The sequence below is a fragment of the Vitis riparia genome, chromosome 4 (assembly GCF_004353265.1).
Source record: "Vitis riparia cultivar Riparia Gloire de Montpellier isolate 1030 chromosome 4, EGFV_Vit.rip_1.0, whole genome shotgun sequence".
Taxonomy (NCBI): Eukaryota; Viridiplantae; Streptophyta; class Magnoliopsida; order Vitales; family Vitaceae; genus Vitis; species Vitis riparia.
The window spans coordinates 21,215,428-21,238,032 of record NC_048434.1 but is presented as its reverse complement, the minus strand read 5'-3'; the positions used below and the strand labels follow the sequence as shown (position 1 = coordinate 21,238,032).

The 22,605-nt window shown below is 38.5% G+C and overlaps 2 protein-coding genes across 4 annotated transcripts; one reads left to right on the top strand and one right to left on the bottom strand.

The window, feature by feature from the left end:
* Positions 1-1,065: 1,065 nt before the first annotated feature.
* Positions 1,066-2,948, top strand: LOC117912033 (pentatricopeptide repeat-containing protein At3g12770-like). The gene has a single exon (XM_034826458.1). It carries the CDS (start codon positions 1,234-1,236, stop codon positions 2,842-2,844), a length of 1,611 nt encoding a protein of 536 aa, XP_034682349.1. The 5' UTR covers positions 1,066-1,233; the 3' UTR covers positions 2,845-2,948.
* A 1,202-nt stretch (positions 2,949-4,150) lies between these two features.
* Positions 4,151-22,392, bottom strand: LOC117912032 (phospholipase D delta). 3 transcript variants are annotated; one of them, XM_034826457.1, is made up of 10 exons: positions 21,451-22,392; positions 17,666-17,782; positions 11,471-11,665; positions 10,080-10,385; positions 9,918-9,986; positions 9,584-9,734; positions 9,033-9,181; positions 8,646-8,816; positions 5,224-5,424; positions 4,151-4,787 (listed from the first exon to the last, which is right to left on the bottom strand). In XM_034826457.1, the coding sequence occupies exons 1-10, from the start codon at positions 22,375-22,377 to the stop codon at positions 4,491-4,493; spliced, it is 2,583 nt and encodes an 860-aa protein (XP_034682348.1). In that variant the 5' UTR covers positions 22,378-22,392; the 3' UTR covers positions 4,151-4,490. The 3 variants fall into 3 exon arrangements, with proteins under 3 accessions (XP_034682348.1, XP_034682346.1, XP_034682347.1); XM_034826455.1 differs by lacking the exon at positions 21,451-22,392 and adding an exon at positions 18,084-19,862; XM_034826456.1 differs by lacking the exon at positions 21,451-22,392 and adding an exon at positions 18,084-19,860 and having other exon boundaries at positions 9,584-9,731.
* Positions 22,393-22,605: the final 213 nt, after the last annotated feature.

Genomic DNA, 22,605 nt, shown 5'->3' with positions numbered 1-22,605 from the left:
GCTGGTTACAGGGAGGATTCTGGAGTTCAGAAGGTTACAGAGATATTTTTGAGGATATACTTTAGCTTGGAGGGCAAGCAAGAGCAGGGGAGGGATCGCTCAGCGCATTGATCGTTTGATGCCCAGGTACGCCCCTCTCCCACTTTGGTCTTTCATCATTGAGTGCTCTTATTCTCATATGTGCATAATCATTCTGGGTATTTATTGATTTACTCATCCATGGCCATGATCGCTTCATTTTATTAGTAGAAACCCGACTTTAGGGACTTAGAGGGGTGCTACGGTCTGTACCGTACCTTCCCGATAAGTAACCTGACCCCCGAACCCGATCCGGTTTTTCGTAGACCACCTTTTCCAAAAATAAGGAGTCACACTTAGGGTTTTCTTTCTTATTTTGTTTACCCTTTAAAAATAAAACAAAAATAAGTGGCGACTCCAAGTCATTTTCTTTTCAAACAATAAAATCAATTTTTCAAAATAAAAATCGAGTTTCGCCATCGAGTGGGAAACGCATTGAGCCGAAATGCAGGGTCCACACTACCATTTCTAAATTATGAAAATTTATCTATATTTATTATAATACATAAATTTTTTATTTTGTCTCATCCACCAAAATTTGTGCATCTGACATTGGATGTAGGGATGACAATGTAACGGGTTATTCTAAGTACCCATCTCGCCATAGAAGGGTTTAGAGCATACGACTTTGTGTAACCTCATTTAAAATATTTATTTATTTATAAATTATTCTTATTTTTAATAATATTTCAAAATTATAAAAATTAAATAGAGCGAGCTGAATATGAGAATTTTCTACACCATCCCGGGTTTAATTTTTTATTTAGATAAAGATGGGAATAGGGATGGATAGACGGGTCGGGTTGGGTGAGGTTCACCCGATGCAAATTTCAAGGATAGATGGGAATAGGGATGGATAGACGGGTCGGGTTGGGTGAGGTTCACCCGATGCAAATTTCAAGGATGGATGGGTGAATAAAATGGGTGGGCCGAGAGTTTTGAGAGATCCTCATCCAATATAAATTCTCAATTTAAAAATGAGAAAAATGCTGTTGTGTTTGGAAGAAATGATTAGCCTTGAAATTTGTTGTTAAAAAATTGCTAGACTTGAATCATCAACTCAAACCCTATTCTTGAATTCAACTGTCAATGAAGTAACTGCATTCTATTGATTTGGTTGTTTGTGGGGTTTAATGGAGAATTGAAACAGAGGAAATGCTTCCTTTGAGAACTCAGATGCTTGGGTTCCTCGTCAAACCAAAGCTTCTTCTTTTAACAAGAATGATATTCACTTCAATTAGATGTTTTGTGGGCATGGCATCTCAGAGAAATTCATACGATTATACATACTTGTTACAGCGTTGTAAAGGCACCAAAACCATCAAAAGCATACATGCCCAGATAATTATTGGAGGGTTTGAGGAGAACCCATTTCTTGGTGCAAAGCTTGTGGGCAAGTACGCCCAGTGCTATGAATCAAACATCGAAGATGCAAGGAAGGTGTTCGACTGTTTGCCTGACAGAGATGTTTTTGTGTGGAATACGATCATTCAGGGTTATGCAAATCTGGGTCCTTTTATGGAAGCACTGAATATTTATGAATATATGCGATGCAGTGGAGTTGCTGCAAACAGGTATACCTTCCCTTTTGTGTTAAAGGCTTGTGGTGCAATGAAAGATGGGAAGAAGGGTCAGGCTATTCATGGGCATGTTGTGAAACATGGACTTGATTTGGATCTGTTTGTTGGAAATGCTCTTGTGGCATTTTATGCCAAATGTAACGAAATTGGGGCATCGAGGAGGGTGTTTGATATGATCTCTGAGAAAGATATTGTAACTTGGAATTCAATGATTTCGGGCTATGCCATTAATGGATGTGCAGATGATGCTCTTGTGCTTTTCCATAATATGCTGCAAGTGCAAGGTGATACTGTATATGCACCTGATAGTGCTACTCTTGTTGCTATTCTTCCTGCTTGTGCACAAGCAGCAGCCATCCAAGAGGGCCTGTGGATTCATTCTTATGTAATAAAGTCAGGCATTGAACTTGATGCCGCTTTAGGCAGCGGTCTTATTGCAATGTATGCAAACTGTGGCCTTTTGAACAGTGCCCGGGATGTATTTGATCGGATCGATGATAAAAATATTGTGGTCTGGAATGCAATAATAAGGTGTTATGGAATGCATGGCCATGCAGATGAAGCTCTCAAAATGTTCTCTGGGCTAATTGATAGTGGTTTACATCCAGATGGAGTCATATTCTTATGTTTGTTGTCTGCATTTAGTCATGCAGGGATGGTTGCAGAAGGAATGGAACTTTTTGAGAAAATGGGGGATTATGGAGTTGAGAAAAGTTCTGAGCATTATGCTAGCGTGGTAGATATCTTGGGTCGAGCTGGGTTTCTTCATGAGGCAGTCGAGTTTGTTAAAAACATGCCCGTGCAGCCAGGGAAGGATGTCTATGGTGCCTTGCTTGGTGCTTGTAGAATACATAATAATATAGAACTTGCAGAAGAAATAGCAGAGAAGTTATTTGTTCTTGACCCTGACAATGCTGGGCGGTACATAATTCTTGTTAAGATGTATGAAGATGCAGGTAAGTGGGAGAATGCAGCAAGACTGAGGAAGGCGCTGAAAGAGAAGAATATCAGGAAGCCACTTGGATGTAGTGCAATTGAGTTGGGTTGTGTTCTCCACACATTTGGAGTGGAAGATAAATCTCATCCATTTAAAGATCAGATTTTTGACACATTGGAAAGGTTGGATAATATAATGGAGGAAGAGGCCGGATTGTTTGATAGGTTCCCTTTGGTAGAAACCATCTAATGCTGTCCACACCCCATCCATTGCCATCCACATCCCATTGTAACAACAACAAACAACTAGCTGCCATTGTTCAAGACATTCTCAATAGATTTAACTTACTGGAATCTTACATAAAATATCAAAAAACATGTACCTTAACAGCATGGGAACTGATGGATTCGCAGTCTAGATGACCTTCTATGTGCTGTAGAGGTTGCGGCTTGGTGTATTTTTAAGGCTGTTAATGGCAACTTTCTGAAGGGGTAAGAACCTTACCCAAATATTTACTGATGTTGTGTTTGAAACCATTCAAAGTGTGTTTTTCCTGACTTGGTTGATGCTTCTTTGTTGGCTAGGTAGAGGTGTGGGAATTGTTTTGTGCAGAGTATTGTGACTGCAGGTGATCGTTATTAACTTTTCTAGTTGATTTTCCAACATGCCTCTTTTTGGTTGGTCCTTGCATTGTTAATATATGAATTAGCCCTCAAACAATAAGGGAAAGGAAAGGAAAAGGTGAGCCATGTCTAGTAATAATTGAAATCTTTGGATAAGTTCCAGAATTTAGGAGCATTATCAATTGGAAGTGTAAAACATTAACCCTTGCCAAGTCTCTTTCTATGTTGATATTTAGTTTCTTGGATGAATTATGTCTTCCTAACCTTGTTGTCCTTTTAAGGGTCACCATTTTCGATGAACTAACAAGACTAGAGGAAGATGGTTTTGTGTACACCAATCAACCACAGTGGATCATCTTCCATCTTTTGCTATTCCATCCTGTGAAACAAAGGTGTGGTGGCTTCCTTCTGGATTTTAGAGGAATTGGCCAATTTTTGTTCATAGCCATGCATCAGAAAAGTTTTCATCACTCAATGAAATACGGCGCCTTGGCCTTAAACATCCATATACACGTTAGAACATTGAAACTTCTCAATGGTCTCACTACAACTGGCGTCTAAGTGGATGATGCTTCAGAATTTTTTCCTTTCATTATATTTGTTGTTGAATTTGGAGGTGTCTTGTTGTATTCATAGCATTTTTTTTATCAAAATGAATTGGTTGCAAGATACTAGATTGACAAATGATTTGGAGCATCGTCTTATGGTCTAAAGAACCATGCATCCCTTATGGGGTAAGAGCTAGCATTCTCTCATGCCACTTACTACAAACACTTAAAAAGGAAGCTACAGTTTTTCAGGGCACGGCACTCATGAGCACAACCTGCCAGGATCTAACCTGCAAAATCGCTAGGAGTAAAGCACAGTTATAAGGCACTTTTCATATATGCAATTGATGTGTCAAACTCATGCTTGATGCGACAGTGAAAGTCTAATAGTCAAATTGCAAACTCGATTTGAAGACAAAGAAGGAAAACAAAAAGGGGACTAATGCAAGAAACAGCAACACACGAACAGTCTGGGAACTGATGAGTATTCACACTGTAATTGTTACGAGATCCCAACAAGGATGAGCAAGATATGCACAACAAATCAATCTATCCAAAGTGTGTACACTTGATAAACACAGAATTTACAAGCACTAATTCCCATCCCAACCCAACCCCTCTGCGATAAGGAACACACAGTAACTCAGAGGGATCTCTAGAATGTCACTGCCAGTTTTCTTTTGCTGCTGCCATATTTAAATATGAACACAAAAACAGGAAGAGCTTATGTAGTTAGAGAATCAGGTAGTGTGGTGGAATGACAACCAAGTGCATATCCGCCAACATCTGGGAAATTCTCATGTCCAGGCTTGGAGCTCACCTTCCCATCGGCATCTACCTGCATAGGATACTTGAGAAGGTGGCCCTGCAATGGAGTAAACTCCTCAGCTGTGAATCTCTTCCAGTTTTCTTCAGCCATCTCATTCACAGTCCTCACACATTCCAAATTCTCTGGCTCCTTGAACCGTTTATTTACCATCCCCAGATGCTCGGCCCACAGTGACATTCTGTATCCATAGACCTGCACATACATATTGGCAATGACAGAAACTCCAAGAACAAAGAAATTCTACCACTAGAATGAAAAAGAAGTAATATGTTGAGGTTTACTACTGGAAAGTGGTGTTTTTCTGAAGAAGGGAAAACTGAAGAAAAATGTACTTCAATGTCGTCAAGATACTCATGGCCCACAAACTTCAACTAGAAAAACATCAGGATTTTGCATTCTTTGTTTTAAAGCATTTTATTTAATTTTTGGATGAAAAAGCAAATCATATGAAAACCAGACATTTAGCAGCATCAATCATGCACATAAGTGCATATCTAAAGGCTGCAGTGTGCCAAGAACCAAGTGTTATTTTAAACTGTTCAGTTATTCTTGCTTGCCTCCAAAAAAGAAGCCTCCAAATCATCTATAGCTAAAAAAAGATGCATTAAAAGAGATCAAGTTTACAGACCTGGCCATGTGGATGTTTCTTCTTCTCAGCCCAAGTGTGATGGCGCTGATACGCACCCATGGCTATCTCAGTGTCTTTTGTACCAGCCATAGATCTTTGGTTAATATTGGCAGAGCCCATTATCAAATATTCATCGTCCACAATCATTCCCTTGGCATGTACATAAATCATAAATCTCCGAAATTTTGCTGAAGCTAAGACCTGATAAAAAAATTTTATTACAACCGAACTTCAATGAGCTTCATGCAGGTTATAAATGAATATTGTGTGCATAGTTAAATCTCCTGCTTGTCCAAATATAGGATGTTGAAATATGAGGTGCTAATGCATGTACTATAATCTCAACAACCAATACCAGGGTAAGAATTACAGGATGAACATGGTGCAACAGGTAGATAGATAGATGCTGGAAATGGTATGAACAACATCCAGATGTAAGATTTTTCAAACACCATGTGCTAATGAATGTAGGAAAATCACAATCAACGAAGTGTATTAAATTCAATAACTTGGAACATATGATGAAACAAGCAGATAAACATTGGAAATATTATGAACAACAATTTTTATAGGCCATTACAAAATGAAAATACAAATTTAATGGGTAAAATTTGTGATGTGTATTACTGCAACAGTTCTTTGTTGGAGGAGGTTAGCCATGTGGACCGTCAGATGTCCAAGCTTGAGAGAACAATGTGGAGAGCCGAGAGGTAGGAGAGGGCTGGAGAACATGGCAGTAGATCAAAGGAAATATCTTGAGAGAAGGCAACTCAGGAATCTTAGAGAGTTCTGAAAATGAGCTTGATGCTTGACCATTTGAGAGTGTGTACATTGTAGTCCCTTGCAATGTAGATTGGGCCTTTAATCATCCCACATACTCCATGGATAGGGTCATATCCATCATTGAGATGCACCAGGTCCATAATCAGTTTCTCTAGTCCTGCTCTCAACAGAGCATCTAGGTGCTATGCCATGAAGCATCCTCAAATAGTGTCAAGGAAAGGGTTGATCCTCAAGTATAGACAAGAGACGCAAGTGGGGAAACACCCCTCATAGGAGATGCCTTTCTATGCTATATAGTGGAATACATTGCTACAACTAAGCGAATCAAGACTCAAGATTATTTACATGAAGACCAAGAGAGGTGCTTTAAAGGCCATAGAAAACAGCTATCAGTTGCCTGGTGGCCTAGTAGTATCTAGCTGCCTCCTCATCTGTGAAGTGCTGATCAATGAATTTTCTTCCTTGAGAAGCTTTAAGGGGTTCAAACCACTTGAACAGTTCATGGGCATTAGTGTGCTTATTGTGAGGTTTGTTCATAGAGAGGCAGAACACGATGAAGTACATACAGAGAATAGAAGGAAAATTTTAATGTTTACCAGGTCCTTTGTTTAAGGCAGTGTATTATAGCCTGTTCAAGAGAGCTTCAACTTCTAGGGACACTTAAATGGAACTTCCAGATGTGCACCCCACATTTTCCTACCTGATTTATCTATGTTTTGGAAAAGTTAGGAAGCCCCTATTTTTTCTCAAATGGGCATATTTCTGTTTCGTGAATTTTTTCAAATTTTCAATTTTATGCCAAAGATCATGAGAACTGACAAAAAAAATGGAAAAAAGTTGGAACTCAGTTTGGGTTTTAAACAGATTGAAATTCCAATGGGGCTCCACTCATATGATATGAACTAGATAGCACCTGCACATATTAAATGTATTTTAATCTAAAGCTGGACTAATGCAAAAATTAGAGAATTCAATTTGAAACCATCAGATTATCTCAGATGGATTTGTATTCAATTTAAAAACAGCAACATTATGGAGTTTACCATGTCTCAAAGACAAACTTTGACTGGAGAGGAGATCAACCAATGCCATTGACCATGGTACACCAAGTTTTAGTAATTAAGCACCAAAACCCTTTAGATTTGTTTATACTTAAAGGCTATGATACCTAGATCCTTTAATTTCACCGAACATACTACATTAACACAACAAGACATGGGTGGGAACAAGCAAGGATGAAAATATCGATAATCACAGATATAGTGGTACTTCGATTTTACGGATATATCGGATATATTAGAGATATATCGGCAGATATTTTGGAAAAAAATATCAATAAGCCTAAAATTGATCAAAATTTACAAAAATACAAGAAAAACTTCATAAAAATGCAATTAGAAGTATAATAGATATTTTAAAGTTATTTTATTAAAGAATTTGATATATGTATAATATGATTTATCATATTTGATAAAAATATTGTATGCATTGATAAAAATATGAATTTTATAAGTGTACATTTATTATTAAATTACATCAAATATTATTTCATAATAATATTATGATATTTGATTATAATATGTCTAACTTAAAAATATATATTAATATTAAAATTATGATCCATTTAATTCAATTGTATTAAATGATATAAAATAAATTATGATATATGTAAAAAATTTTAATATTTAATTAATTTATTAATGATATTAAAAACACTATGAAGAAAATTATTATGATAATTTTTATATTTTTGGTAATCAATTAAAAGAAAGTTTTGTATTTAATTATAAAATAATTATAATTAATTTGTTCTCTAAAATTTTCTTTTAAAATTTTCTTTACATGATGACTTTGAATATATATTTTTAGTGCAATATATTTAACAAAGGGCAAGCTTGCCTTGGTGGTCTGATGAGTTGAATCCCAAACCTTTTGTTTGGGGTTCAAATCCCCTCAGCGGCACAAAAAAAGAGGCATTTTTTAGAGTGCACTGTAGCGGCGCACTGTAGCCATTGTAGCGGGTGCACTGTAGCGCGTTGACCCACGTTGACTGATCGAAATATCAGTGATTTTCTTCCTTTTAGGCTGTTTTTTTCCATTAAATCGGCGATTTATCGCCTGATGCCGATATATAGGCGATTTTTCTCCTCTCCGATTTTTCTCCACAATATATCGCCGATATATCCCGACATTTTCCTCCTTGGGTACAAGAACCTTGTTGGACACTCTTATTTTTCTTTTGGTGCATTGATTAGATTTTTTTATTGATATCCTTTTATTCTTTCAACTTTCTTAGTAATAATTATATTCGAGGAAACGAAGAGTTAGCTGAAAAGTGAACTTTTGTAAAAAAGGAAAAATTGCAGTATAAGAGGAAAAAAAAAGGGATTAGAGGGAAAAGATGAGAACTTTTAAAAAGGATATCTTCACTTAATTAATTTTCTTCTATTACACCGTCTGCTAGTACCCATGCCCCTCTTTTTGATCCTTTTTCACCCCGTGTCCTAAAATTTGAGTTGTGAAGAATCACTCCTAGATACATACCCACATCCGACACTCATACCTGAACCCATGCAATAAAACTTAAAAAGGCATTGTAAACTAAACCAGCAGAAAAGAAATTTCTTATTAAATATTACCGCATCAGCATTTGCAGGTGTTGGACTAGCTTTCTCTGACATTTCTTTGGTCACTCCTTCCCGGTTACCCAGGCAGTAAAAATTTAAGTAGTCTAGAGGATGCGAGTCCTCCAGCTGCATGGATTTTAGTTCCTTTGCAATAACTTCATACATCATTTGCATTGTCTGGGCCTGTAAGCAAATTCATAAAGTAAAAATATTAATTGTGTCAAACCATCAATACAATCACCACTACTTGTGCTGTTACTATGGTTATTTTAATATAACATTTTCGGTACTTGTTGGTTAGTATCTCACCATATGGTGTTATAAACTTGAGTCATCTGATATGTCTGTGGAAGCATAGTGATAAAAGCCCATTAGATTTAGGAATCAGAAATACAATACCTGCCAGAAGAGTATCTCTTGCACAGTATTAGATTTTGGATCGCCTTCAGGCCACATTGGTATGACAATGTATACAGCAAATCTCTCCTTAGCTCTAATTTTACTTGCGATTTTCAGTGCCAACTCCATCGGGATTAGATTATCAGCTCCTGACCATACCACCAAAGCAATTAAATTCAAAAAGATGAAGGAAGAAAAAGCATTGAATCAGACATAAGTTCATGAAAATACCATAAATTAGTTGAGGAAAACCTAAAAACAACTAAGGTAAGCTGTAAATTCCAAGTATTCACAAATATGATAAGGAGGAAATCTGATTGTCCCACCAAAATCACAAAGGACAATCTTACTTAAGTAAATACAAACGATATAAAGGCTCATTTGCAAGTAAAAAAATGTTTAAATCCAATTTTTTTTTGCATGACTTGTACACAAACTTTTTCACAATTCATGCAGCAGAAAATTTGAAACATTAGAGGCATCCACAATGAAAATAATTTCCCAAAAAGTATTACAGATGCTACATCATAATCTAAAAATGTGATTCTCACCCGCGTCTTTGTAGGATGGCCATGCATATGATGATCCAAGGAAATACTGATTTTCAATATATATGAAATGCTGAGCAGATCTTATTGCCTGGATGTATGCTGTTTGGATGCTTTTATCTATCACCAGATTTTTTGCACAAATAAGGTTCTGCTGTAGAAGAATGTCATTAGGAACCGGGAACTAAAATATTATGCACGATTGAGTGTTGAGATAAATTAAAATGTCAATGTGAAACTCAGTAAGGGTTGTGAACTTTAGTCAATATTAACTGCTTTCTCTACATAAACATAAAAGGTGGAAACACCAAGAAGAAAAATAACTTTGAATGTGAACCTGATTCTCGGCAGTATCCACAGTTTTGGGAAATCCTTTCAGTGATCCTGAGTCAATGGAACGAAATACCTACAGAAATAGAGAAACCCAATTAAGGTTCAATAAAAATAATAGAATCAAACAAGTGATGTTTTATTGAACCAAATAGTTGCATTGTGTAACCTGAACATGCCAGTTTTCAGGATCATCTTCCTTGGAAACCCATAATGAAGGATCATCCTTTGGAACAGATGTAACATCATCATCATCTGAACCAGATGGAGGACTAAGTATCCATGAGATGCGGTCTATTTTTATCAAAGCATCATCATGCCAGTGAGATATTTTCTTCAAATGTAGTCCAAATTCTGTCCACTTTGTAGCCTTTTTCCAACGCTGCTCAAAGTTTATAAGGACATCGTATGCAGCAGGCCCTTCAATTTTGCAATGCAAATCATGCCATGGTTGCCTTGGAGCCTTGCTTCCTGCCTAATAAACAAGAAAGAACAAGGGGAAAAAATATAATAATTTCCTGTATGACAAGAACATAAAAAGGTATTGAATTTGGCATATAGGCCAAACGATAAAGGAAAACTTGTTCCACACTTCAAGAAGCACATGTATCTAGCCTCATGCTAACTTCACCCTGTGATAAGATAACAGGACTGGATTGTTGTCATCTCAAAATAGCATTTAAATGTTCATTATATTCCCACTGGTACTAACTATAGACAAGAAATTGATATGAGAATAAGAAATTGATACAAGCATATAGCAAGTCAAGATTGCATTTGTGCATGAATATGAGTCATTCACTTTAACATATAATGAGCTTGAAGCCTACAATATTTGCATTCGTAAGTGCTAAGTTGATAACTTCTAACAAATGAATGGCTTGGTGTTCTTTTAGATGTAGCAGTAGATTTAAATTGCTATATTCAAATATAATCAAAACTCAAGCATTTCAACTCATACAGTTCTTAACTTTTATTGCACAAGATTGACAAGCAAATGTTGTTAATCAATCTTTCATGACATGATAGAATTTGTTTGAAACAATCCAATTGCAGCAATAAAGTGTTTAATTTCACCTTAATCTTATAAATATAATTCAATTATACTCAGGCTGACTTAAGCTATTCAGTCACAAAATAGCATGTGCATGTAAATGTAATTCAATTAGACTCCGGTTGAATTAAGTTATTCAGTCACAAAAGGGTGGGTGTGGGTGCAGAGACATATGTGTGTAAGAACTAAGAGGTTTAATCAAGTAGTTCAATCAAAGTTATTCACTATGACCAACAATACAATATGGAAAATCTTGAGAGAAAATGTTATTCAAGAAGTCAGAGGCTTAATCAAGTAGTTTAAAATGTGATTGTAGCAATAAACTATTTTGAAAACAAAACAAAATCATCATGAGAATATATACACTATCCCCTAAGTTACATAATCAACAGCAGAATATGGAAAATTCTTGATAGACAATTTATTTTTAATCATATTCAAAATCAGACACAAGTTGCAAAAGGATGCTGGAAATAAAATGCAGGAATACAGTGTCAAGAACTCACAGGAAATGTAGGATTATGAAAATCCTCATTAAATACAGTGTCAAGATCCTTAAATAGCCGATGCTCAGGCGTATCATAACGACCATCGCACAGGTCAATACCTCCCAAAAAAGCAGTTATCTTGCGATAATTTCCATGTGCCTGGGAATCTACAAGCACACATTTTTGATGGTGCGTAAAGATGGTACCAACAACCTGGCCAACCATCACAAAAACAATTTCAGCAACGTGTTCAGTTTAGAGAAAACTACACAATCCCACAAACTCAAAGAAACTATCTTAAAAGAAGTAAAATACAAAGATTAGTAAATCAATAACTTCATGAAAAAAGGCTGTGAATGGGGCAGTGTTGGTTTGCAGTGGAGTCCAAGTCCTTTGACATCTCTGTTGAGGAGCTTGGAAAGAGACTGAGAGGGGTCATTGTGGAGCGTGGAAGAGGTTTTTCCAGTTGGGTCAGGTTTGGGGAGCTCAGTCTGGGTTGCATTCTGGCAGGGGTGGAAGCTTGTTGTAGAGATGTTTGGCTGTCGAGGTGGAACAAAGGGTGGGAGGAGAGAGGAAGGAAAGTCAAGCTGGAATGTCGGGAGAATGGGGCTGGGAGGTTCATATTCTGCAAGGTGGTCACGGCGGTCATGGCAGAATCAAAGAGTTTCTCTCTGGTTTTCCAAGAAGGGAGGGGTAACCATGGGGGTTGGCTCATTTTGGCCGAGAAACTGCGGTCACTTGGGGTTGCTCCCATTTTTGAGGAAAAGAAAGTGCAATCTTCTGTTGAGAATGGGGGCAGTTGGAAGGCTGGAAGTGGGAGTATGTCCTATGTGAATGCAGTAAGAAAGAATGAGGGCTTGGTGGAGGAGACAGCTTGGCTCCAAATTGGGGAGGGAGATGTGCAAGACAGGGAGGGAGGAGAAGCTTAGGAGGTGCCTGGTTGGGAAGTTTGGTGAGGGACCCTTTTCGGTCTCAGAGCTTCAGGCATTAAATATTTGGGCGAGGGGAACATGGTACTTGAGACATGGGCTGCAGGCATCTGTTTTTGGGGGTTCTTTACTTTTGTTCGAGTTCGAGGATCGAATGGAGGCAGAAAGGGTGTTGGTCAGAGGTTCTAGGAGGTTCAAGGAGAGACTCCTTAGTTTGGAAAGGTGGCGACATGAGACTGGGTGTGAGGTGAAGGAGGGGTCTTGCAAGGAGGCGTGGGTGAGAGTCTTGGGTCTTCCTTTGCATTTGTGGAGCCTTGAAGTCTTTAAGAAAGTTGGGGACTGTTGCGGAGGGTTCATCGTAGTGGATGAGGCTTTCCAGGGTGAAGCGACAAGGTACACCTCTCGCTCCTCTTATTCTTTGGTGCTTTGGGGACTACGGGGTTTCTCTTCTTCTTCTCCTTCTTGTCGGAAAAGGGTTGCGAAAGGGGACTGCAGTTTTGTTTGTGGCTAGGGGATGGAGGTTGTTGAAGCGGTCGTGAGAATTTGTCCTCTAAATGTGGTTTTGGCTAACGGGAGCTCTATGGCGACCTCTTCTGGGGAGGAAAGGGCTCTAGTTGTAGTAAGAGAGGTGAGCCTTGAGGAAAGAGACAATTCAATAGGCCACTTGAGTATGGAGCGAAGTTAGCTGAGGAGTGGAAATCGTGTTGTCTTGCCCAGATTAGTGACTTTCTAGGCATGTTGACTACGAGTTTTGAGGAGGAAATTCTAATTTTGCTCAAGAAATGGAAATGCGGGAAAGAACAAAAGGATCAATGGTATGGGCCTAAAAGGGTAAAGGTTGAATCCTCAAGGTTTGAAAGGGAACTTAGAAGGTTGGAGTATTCCATTCATTTTAAAAGTTTAGGATGTGGAAAAGCTCTCTCCCAAGAGAATGGGGGTTTAGTTCATGTGGGTAAATGAAGTTAAGAATCCTCTCTTGGAATGTGAAAGGGGCAAATGATGGTGATAAAAAAAATCATCAAATCTGTAGTCAAAGCTCAGAAAGCGGATTTGGTTTGCCTCTAGGCAACCAAATTCCAAAATCTGTCATGTGGTTTGGTTCAGTCTTTGGGGGTGGGTAGGTTCTTGGAGTGGGGCGTTCTTAATTCTTAGGGTATGGCAAGGGGGGTGTTTGTCTTTTGGGATAGTAGGGTGTTAGAGCTAATAAGAATGGAAATTGGAGATTTTTCAATTTCCTGTCGGTTTAAGAATGTGGAGGATGACTTCTACTGGGTTTTTACAAGTGTGTATGGCCCTTCTGTTGAGAGGCTTAGAGAAGATTTCTAGGAGGAGTTGGGGACTATTATGGGTTTGTGGCAAGATTTGCAGTGCATAGGAGGAGATTTTAATGTTGTTAAATTCTTGAGAAAGAGGAACAAAGATCAAGACTGTCTTCAGTAATGAGAAGATTCTCGACTGTCATTGAGGATTTGGAATTGTGGGATCTCCCATTGTAGGGGGTTCTTTCATGTGGAGGGGCGGTTTGAATAATCAATTACAATCAAGGTTGGATAGATTTCTAGTTTTCGAGGATTGGGAGTGCTATTTCAGAGGGGTAGTTCAGTGTCTTCTTCCCAAACCTGTTTCTGACCACTGCACAATTTTGTTAGACGGCGAGGTGCGAGGAAGGGACCTTCCCCATTTAGATTCGAGAATATGTGGTTGAAGGAAGACAATTTTAAGGATTTGCTGAGGAGTTGGTGGACGGGTTTCCAGTTCAGAGGGTCTTTCAATTTCACTCTGTCTAAAAAACTTAAAGCGCTTAAGGCTAGCTTGAAGACTTCGAATAGATAAGTGTTTGGAAATGCCTTTGCTAGAAAGGAATTAGCCTTGAAGCATATGGTGTTTTGGGATTTTGTAGAAGGAGACAGGGTGTTGTTTGTAAAAGAACAAAGTCTTAGGAAGTAGGCTTTGGAGGAGCACAAGAAGTGGGTGTTGATGGAAGAGACCTCTTGGAGGTAAACGTCTAGAGAGTTATGGTTGAGGAAGAGAGACAGAAATACTGGCTTTTTCCACAAAATGGCTACTGCTCATAAGAGAGGTAACTCTATAGTGAAGATTAAGATAAATGGGACTTGGGTAACAGAAGAGCAAGACATAAAGATAAGAGTGGTTCAAGTTTAACGCTTTCTTTTGTCTGAAACAGAGGACTGGAGGCCCAAATGCAATGAGCTATAGGTTGGGGTCCTTGGAAGGGAAGATGCAACAATGTTAGAGGCCCCTTTCTTTGAGAAAGAGGTTTTTGGTGCTCTCTCGGACCTCAATGGAGATAAAGCTCCTGGTCCCAATGGTTTCTCAATGGCATTTTAGCTGGAGTTTTCTGAAGGAGGAAGTTATGGGGTTTTTTAAGGATTTTCATGATTGAGGCAGGTTTGTGAAGAGCATTAATGCCTTTTTTCTGGTTTTAATTCCTAAGAAAGGGAGAGCTGAAGATCTCAAGGACTTTAGGTCTATAACCTTGGTGGGCAGCCTTTACAAGTTATTAGCAAAGCCGCTAGCTAATAGGCTTAAAAAGGTGGCGGGAAAGATAGTTTCCAAGTCCCAAAATGCTTTTATGGAAAAGAGGCAAATTCTAGATGCTTCGCTGATTTCTAATGAGGCTATTGATTCGATGCAGAAAGGTGGGGGTGGTGGCATCCTTTGTAAGCTAGATATTGAGAAGGCATACGACCATGTAAACTGGAGTTTTCTTCTTTGGTTGTTGGAAAGGATGGGTTTTGGAGCTAAGTGGATCAACTGGATCCAATGGTGTATTGGCACGATCAACTTCTCTGTCCTTATTAACGGAACCCCCTTCGGTTTCTTCCAAAGTTCTCGAGGCTTGAGACAGGGGGATCCCTTATCCCCTTACCTTTTTGTGATTATCATGTAGGCTTTCAGTTGCTTGTTGAAGAGAGCTATGGAGGGAGGGTTTTTGCCGAGGTGGAGGTTCAATGGTAGAGGAGGTACGGGAATGGAGATCTCTCATTTATTATTCACAGATGACACTTTAGTCTTCTATGAGCCTTCTCTAGATCAAATGTCCTACTTGAGTTGGCTCCTTATGTGGTTTAAAGCCATGTCAAGGTTAAAGGTCAATTTGGACAAAAGTGAGCTCATTCCGGTGGGGAAAGTGGAAAATGTAGAGGAGTTGACTATTGAGTTTGGTTGCAAGTTTAGCACACTCCCGTATTCTTACTTGGGTCTTCCTTTGGGTGCTCGTTTCAAGGATATGGTAGTTTGGGATGGGGCAGAGGAGAGGCTGAGGAAAAGGCTTTCGATTTGGAAAAGGCAATATATTTCCAAAGGGGACAGGCTGACCTTGATCCGAAGCACTCCATCCAGTATGCCTATCCATTGTATGTCCCTGTTTTACATGCCAATGAGTGTGAGACTGAGGTTGGAGTGGATCCAAAGGAATTTTCTTTGGGGTGGTGGGACCTTGGAAAGGAAGCCCCATTTAGTAGATCGATCTATTGTTTGCTCAGATAAACAAAAGGGTGGTTTGGGTGTGAGGAATTCGGTGTTGTTGAATAAGGCTCTTTTATGCAAATGGAATTGGCATTTTACAGTGGAAAGGGAGGCTTTGTGGAGATAGGTTATTTGTGGGAAGTATGGGGAAGAAGCGAGCAGTTGGCAGTCTTGTGAAGTGAGAGGAAGTTTTGGGGTTGGTTTGTGGAAAGCCACTAGGAGAGATTGGGATGTGATAGGCAACAATATGGTTTATTCTATGGGGAATGGAAGGAGGGTTAGATTTTGGAAGGATGGGTGGTGTGGAGACGATCCTTTGTGTATTTCTTTTCCCTCCTTTATTGTTATTTCCTTGGCTAAGGAGGCTTGGGTGGAGGATGTGTGGAGCCACTCTAAAGGGGGAGTGTGGGTTCCTTGATTCTCTAAGCGGCTTAACAATTAGGAGGTGTTCAATGTGGAGCGTTTTCTCTTGAGACTGCAGGGTTGGAGGGCTTATAGTGATGTGGAAGATCAAGTAGTTTGGACAAAGTCAAAAGATGGTAGATTTTTTGTCAAGTCTCTCTATAAGGCTTTGGAACTAGAAAGACAAGGGGATTTTCCTGCAAGAGTAATTTGGAACTCTTTGGTGCCTTCGAAAGTGAGATTTTTTTGCTTGGGAGGCTACGTGGAAAAAGGTCTTAACCTTCGATCAAATTTAGAGTTAAGGGTGCTCTTTGGCTAACAGATGTTACTTGTGTTTTTCAGAGAAAGAGTCTATTGATCACATCCTCTTGCATTGTTAGCTGGCAAGAAGTTTATGGAACTTACTATTTTCCCTTTTTGGGGTGTCGTGGGTGCTCCCATATTCAGTTAGAGAGGCGTTATTGGGGGGTGACTTGGGTCTTGTGTGGGAAAGAAGAGGAAGAAAGTGTGGCTTTCAGCTCCCTTGTGTCTTTTTTGGATAGTTTGGAAGGAAAGAAACAGTAGGGCTTTTGAAAATGAGGGTCATTCGGTTCAAGGGTGTAAATCTTTTTTCCTTTGTAACGGGGTTTGTAGACTTCGACCCCCCTTCCATTGTGGATTTTATAGATTGGTTAGGCTCTGTTCAAGGGGGTGTTATTTTGTGTCGATCCCCTGTTTCTCTTTGAGGCATTCTTTAGCCTTTTTGTATACATCCTGTATACTTTGGGGTGCTTCCTTGATGTGCCTTTTATATTTAATATACTGTTGTTTATTCATCAAAAAAATAAAAAATAAAATAACTGCATGAAAAAAGATTGCATATAAAGATCATTATGGAAGTAGAAAAGTAATTTTAAACCAACACGGACCCTATAGCCTATTTCATATGAACTCTTGGTTAATTCTTAAATATATGATGGGAGATAATGTGCATAAACATGAGTTTCCTGTCTATATCTTGTTCATGCTTGTCAAAAAGTGAGCATGAAAGAAAGAAAGAAAGAAAGAAAGATTACAGTGTTTTCAAGAATATTAACATAGCTAAAATAGGGTCTAAAGGGAGGAAGAGTTGTCAAATGGTTTGGCTGTGTAATAGATTGGAACATATGTCTGCACAGATACATGGACAAGGATTACACAATGTGAAGCAGCATTATACACAGGACAAGGCCAAATAATGTAGTGTGACCAGCATAATTAGATGAAATTTGGACAACAATTGCCATATGCTTTTCTCTTTAAAACTAGTATAGTCAATGAAGCACATCTTAACCATAAGAATGAACCAATTTTAATATGTAAAATACCTTCACAGAAATGGTAAATAAATTATCTCAATATCGTAAAGCCTTACCTGTTGTTTGATAAAGCTAAGCTTGCTGCTAGCATAGCGAGGAGAGAGGACACAGATGACAGATGAATGCTTGAAAAACTTCCGGGTTTCTTCATCATGTGTTTCCATGACTCCTTTCTGCATTAAAAAACATGATACAATGTGAGTTAAATTACATATCAATCAGAAACTAGCAGAAACAGCATATAAAGGAAACATTCATGGACCCTAATAGAAGTGTCATAAAATGAAAATTGAATATATTTTTTCGGTTTATCTATAGAATTTCAATCAGAAACGTCAAAGTTCGGTAATAACAGACTCCATCAAATGTCCCTGACTTCCCATATTTCATCAAGCCAATAACTGGACTAAAGCACACATGTAACATTCTATTATTATCACAAATTTAAACCACATTGGCAGTTGGATTTCTCACCGTGTTGATGAAGAACTTATCATGGGAAGTCCTATCATCCCAAACCAACATCAAAACTCGAACCCCTTCTTCTGACTTATACTTAAGCAAGTCACCAAGAGTGAGATTACCACCCCTGGGCAACTGCCGAGTTGGCTCTCTAATGAGCTTCACCTTATGGTAAATCGACCAACCAACAATATACACCATATGATGAGCCTCTACTATGGCATGACATATATCCTCCCAGCACTTTTCATGTCTATAAACCTGTCCTCCATCCACTTCAATGTCAGGTAACAATCCTTCAGGAACATGGGCATCTTGATACAGTGTCGCCAACCCACCTTTCCTAAGTGGAAAATAAGTGTGCCGAACACCCAAGTGCTCCGGATCGCCGGCAATGCCGGTGCGGTAGAATGGGTTCTGCTCGAAGGGTGTGAACGTTATTTCAATCTGAAGAGCTGTGGTGGGCTTCGGCTGCTTCCCATTTGCGCCAATCACTGGAAACCATCCGCTGATATGCTCCCCGGTAGCGATCCTCTCCGCCGGAATCCGAGCAACTCCGATAACCTCGGCGCCAAATAAGTCATTATCCTTCACCTGAAACTCCAAATTGGCGACTGGGTGTGCCAATGGGATGTAGAAGTTTTCATTCCAGTAAGGGTTTTGGGTGTTGGAGATGACACGTGTCCGTGCGACGGTGGCTTGGGGGACGCAGACGGTAACGTAAGGGTCACTGGTGATGATTTTGCGGTGGTGGTCAAGTCGCTTGTCGCCGGGCTTATGCCTGGAGGGGCGGTCATCAGTGTCGGGGGTAGAGACATACTCCCCTGCAGAGGGGGTTTTGCAAGCATCACAGAGAGTAAAGCAACGTCGGAAATGCTCGGTGACTAAATCCATGTTGGGAAGGTCACGGGCCTTGAGAATCTTCAGGTCTAGGTCACCATGAAGGTAAATCACACGCTGGGAAGCAGTGTCGGCCATAGAATCAAAGCTCTAAACTTGCCCAAACACCTGCGTGCGTTTTACACGGCAGAACTGAGAAAGAAAATCGCAGAGAGTAGAATGAGAGGAAGCTGGAAAGGATACGCCGGTCGGATAATCCAAGAAATCCAAGAAAGAGATTGCTTAGAATATTTTTGTGAATATTTTAATAAATTCGAAATAAATGATTTGAAATAAAATAGGAAATTATTTCACAATTAGAGGAAAGAGAACGACGAGTGACACCAATAATGAGATGGGGAAAGGGGGGCAAGAAGTAGTTGAGAATAGACAACAGGCCACGTTCATGATTGAAATGGGTGAGAGAGCATCTCCTGACCGGCATTCACCCTGCTTTCATCCCTCGCCCTTTTTCTACAGTAACCGCTTAAAAAGAAGGGTCAAGTACTGCTCACACCTTGTTCACTGTCAGACTTGTTACATCCAAGGAATTTCAAAATTCAAATATGATACTTAAGCTTTTAACTCATCCATGGAATATCACCAGTTTCTGAGAAAAAAGCGTGGGCCAAGATTTGCTTCCAAGTTTGGGCATGGACATCTCCCCACCTGCCAAATTAAAGTTAAGACTTTTGGGGAGTGATCTCCACCTCACGTTCTTCTCTCCTCATCTTTTTAAGGATCCCTTTCTTGCAACAGCAATGTTCTTCTCTCCTCATCTTTTTAAGGATCCCTCTCTTGCAACAGCAAGTTTCATTGCTGGTAACCTTTCCCTTTCGGCTTCTTCCTTTCCTTCTTGGCTTTCTTTTACTTTCCTCCCTCTTTTGAGATTGAACCTCTAATTGATTTGGGCTTCAGACTCAGTTTGAACATTGTACAGAGATTCAAGGATTGTTTGTGATTTGTGAGGAAGAAACAAATGACAAGCTGAGAGGTTTTTTTTTAAAAAAAATAAAAAAATTAAAATTAAAATTTTTATTATTATTTTAAAAAAAAATTAGCTCGTATTTGTTTAAACATTTTTTTAGAGTAAGATTCCATTTTTAGTTTTTAGAAATTTGAGATTGAAAATTGAAAAATAAAAATGCCAATTTGATATTTTAAAAAAATAAAATAAAAAAGAATTAAATCGCATAAAAATCTTCATATGTCCCACGATATAAAAAGAATACGAAGTTGGAAATATAAAAGAAATATGATAATATATATATATATTAAAGTCAATGATTATCTTATAATTATTTTATTTATTATTAAACTTAGATATATTTTATATTATAAATTAAAATACAAATAATAATTAACATATGCAACATAATAATATCACAAATTTATTAAAAGCTTAAAATGTAAATTGATACAAACATTTAATTATATATATATATATATATATATATATATATATATATATATATATATATAATTAAATGTTTGTATCAATTTACATTTTAAGCTTTTAAACTTAAGATGTGAAATAATCATCATGACTTTAAAGTGGTTTTAGAGCTCAATATCAAAATCAATCACAACTCTATAGTGTAAGGGTTTGTTTGGCCTATAAAAAGTGTTTATTTATTTAACCTATATTTATATAAGAGTGTTTGTAATATCTTATATTAAATAAAAAAGAAAATTTATAACACTTTATAAATATCGATTCCTCTTAATTTTATAGATACATTTTAAAATTACAAGGGTCCGACCAATATCTATCGTTGAATATATATATAAATTATTTTTAAAAAGTGAAACTAAAAAACGAAAATTAAAAAACATTTTTTCAAATCACAAGCAACTCAAGATTTCATTCTTAAATAAATAAACATTTTCCAAATAAATATCTTCCAAACAAGCATGAATCTTAAGGACTTGTTTATACAAGATATTTTGGATGGAATTTGGCATAGACAAAAGAAGAATATCTTCAGGTATGTGTCACTTTGACTTCTTTGGCAAGAAATATAAGACAATAACACGTGTTGGTGTTTTGTAAGATCATTTTGTTTTCAAAATAATTTTTAAATTAGTCTGTCTTATCCACATAAATATTTACATTATTAAAATAATTTTAAATTTATTTTAAAATGATTGATCACAATTTTAAATTTAAAGTTAAAATCATAGTGAATAAATAACTACGATTTTATGTTTAAAAATATTTTAAAATCATAATTATTAACTATGCTTTATAATAAAAACAAATAAATAAATAATTCTGAACTCACATGAATATCTAAGTAACCGACATGCATTAGTTTGAACATTATTACGAGCCGGATCTTGTTTTTGGAATTTTTAGTTTTAAAGACATTAAATTAAAGTTGGAGATTATTTTTTTTTATTTTTTCCAGCAACAAGAATCCGTATCATGATATCTAAGTTCTGCTTTATATAATCCAACTTTCAAATTACTTGGTGCTTAAATCTTAACAAGTCTTACCTTAAAGATATGGAGCTTATCAGAGAACCTGTCATCCCAAACCAACATCAGAACTCGAACCCCTTCTTCTGACTTATACTTGAGCAATTCACCCAGACTCAGTTCACCGCCTCTGGGCAACGGCCGTGTGTGCTCTCTGATCAGCTTCACCTTGTGAAAAATCGACCAACCAACTAGATATATCATATGATGGGCCTCTACTATGGCGTGGCATATATCTTCCCAACACTGCCCGCGTTTGTACACTATACCTCCATCCAGTTCAATCTCCGGTGACAATGCTTCTCCAGGAGAATGAGCGTCTTGGTACAGAGCCACTGACCCACCCCTCCTCAATGGAAAGTAAGTTTGGTGGACACCCATGTGCTCCGGATGGCCGGCGCCGAGTTGATAATGAGGGTTTTTTTCGCAAGGTGTGAATTGCATCTCGATCCGAAGTGCTGTGTTGGGCTTTGGTGGCTTTCCTAATGGGCCAATCACTGGGAACCATCCGGAGATGGGGTCGCCGGATGCGAGCTTCTCTGCCGGAATGAGAACAGTTCCCATGAGCTCGGCGCCCAGGAGGTCGTTTTCCTTCACCTCAAACTTCAAATTGGCGAGTGGGTGGGCGAGTGGGATGCTGAAGCGTTCGTTCCAGTAGGGGTTTTGGGTGTTGGAGATGACGCGTGTTCGAGCGAGAGTGGCCTGGGGGACGCATACTTTGACGTAGGGGTCACTGGTGATGATGTTGGTGTGACGGTCCTTCCGGTCGCCGGGCCTTTGTCTGTCGGGGGACGATGGACTTTTACGAGCTTCACAAGAAGCGAAGCAACGGCTGAGATTCAAGGCGAGCAAATCCATGTTGGGTAGATGGCGAGCCTCGAGAATCTTCAGGTCTAGGTCACCGTTAAGGTAGACCATTTGCTCAGAATCAGGAGTATCCGCCATGGAAGCCGAGGTACCAGGTTTTCACTAGAGACACCATAATTTATAGAAATGCTGAAGCGCAGAGACCCTCAGAGAGGAAGGACTAAAAACATAAGGCGACAGCGAAAGCATGATGAGTAATGGGAAATGAATAGAGGCCACGTTTGGTTAGTGCTTGAGAGGACTGACATTTATATTTTTACTGAGCTTTCGCAGTGCCTGCGGTCAATGGAGTTTGATTTTTTGGGC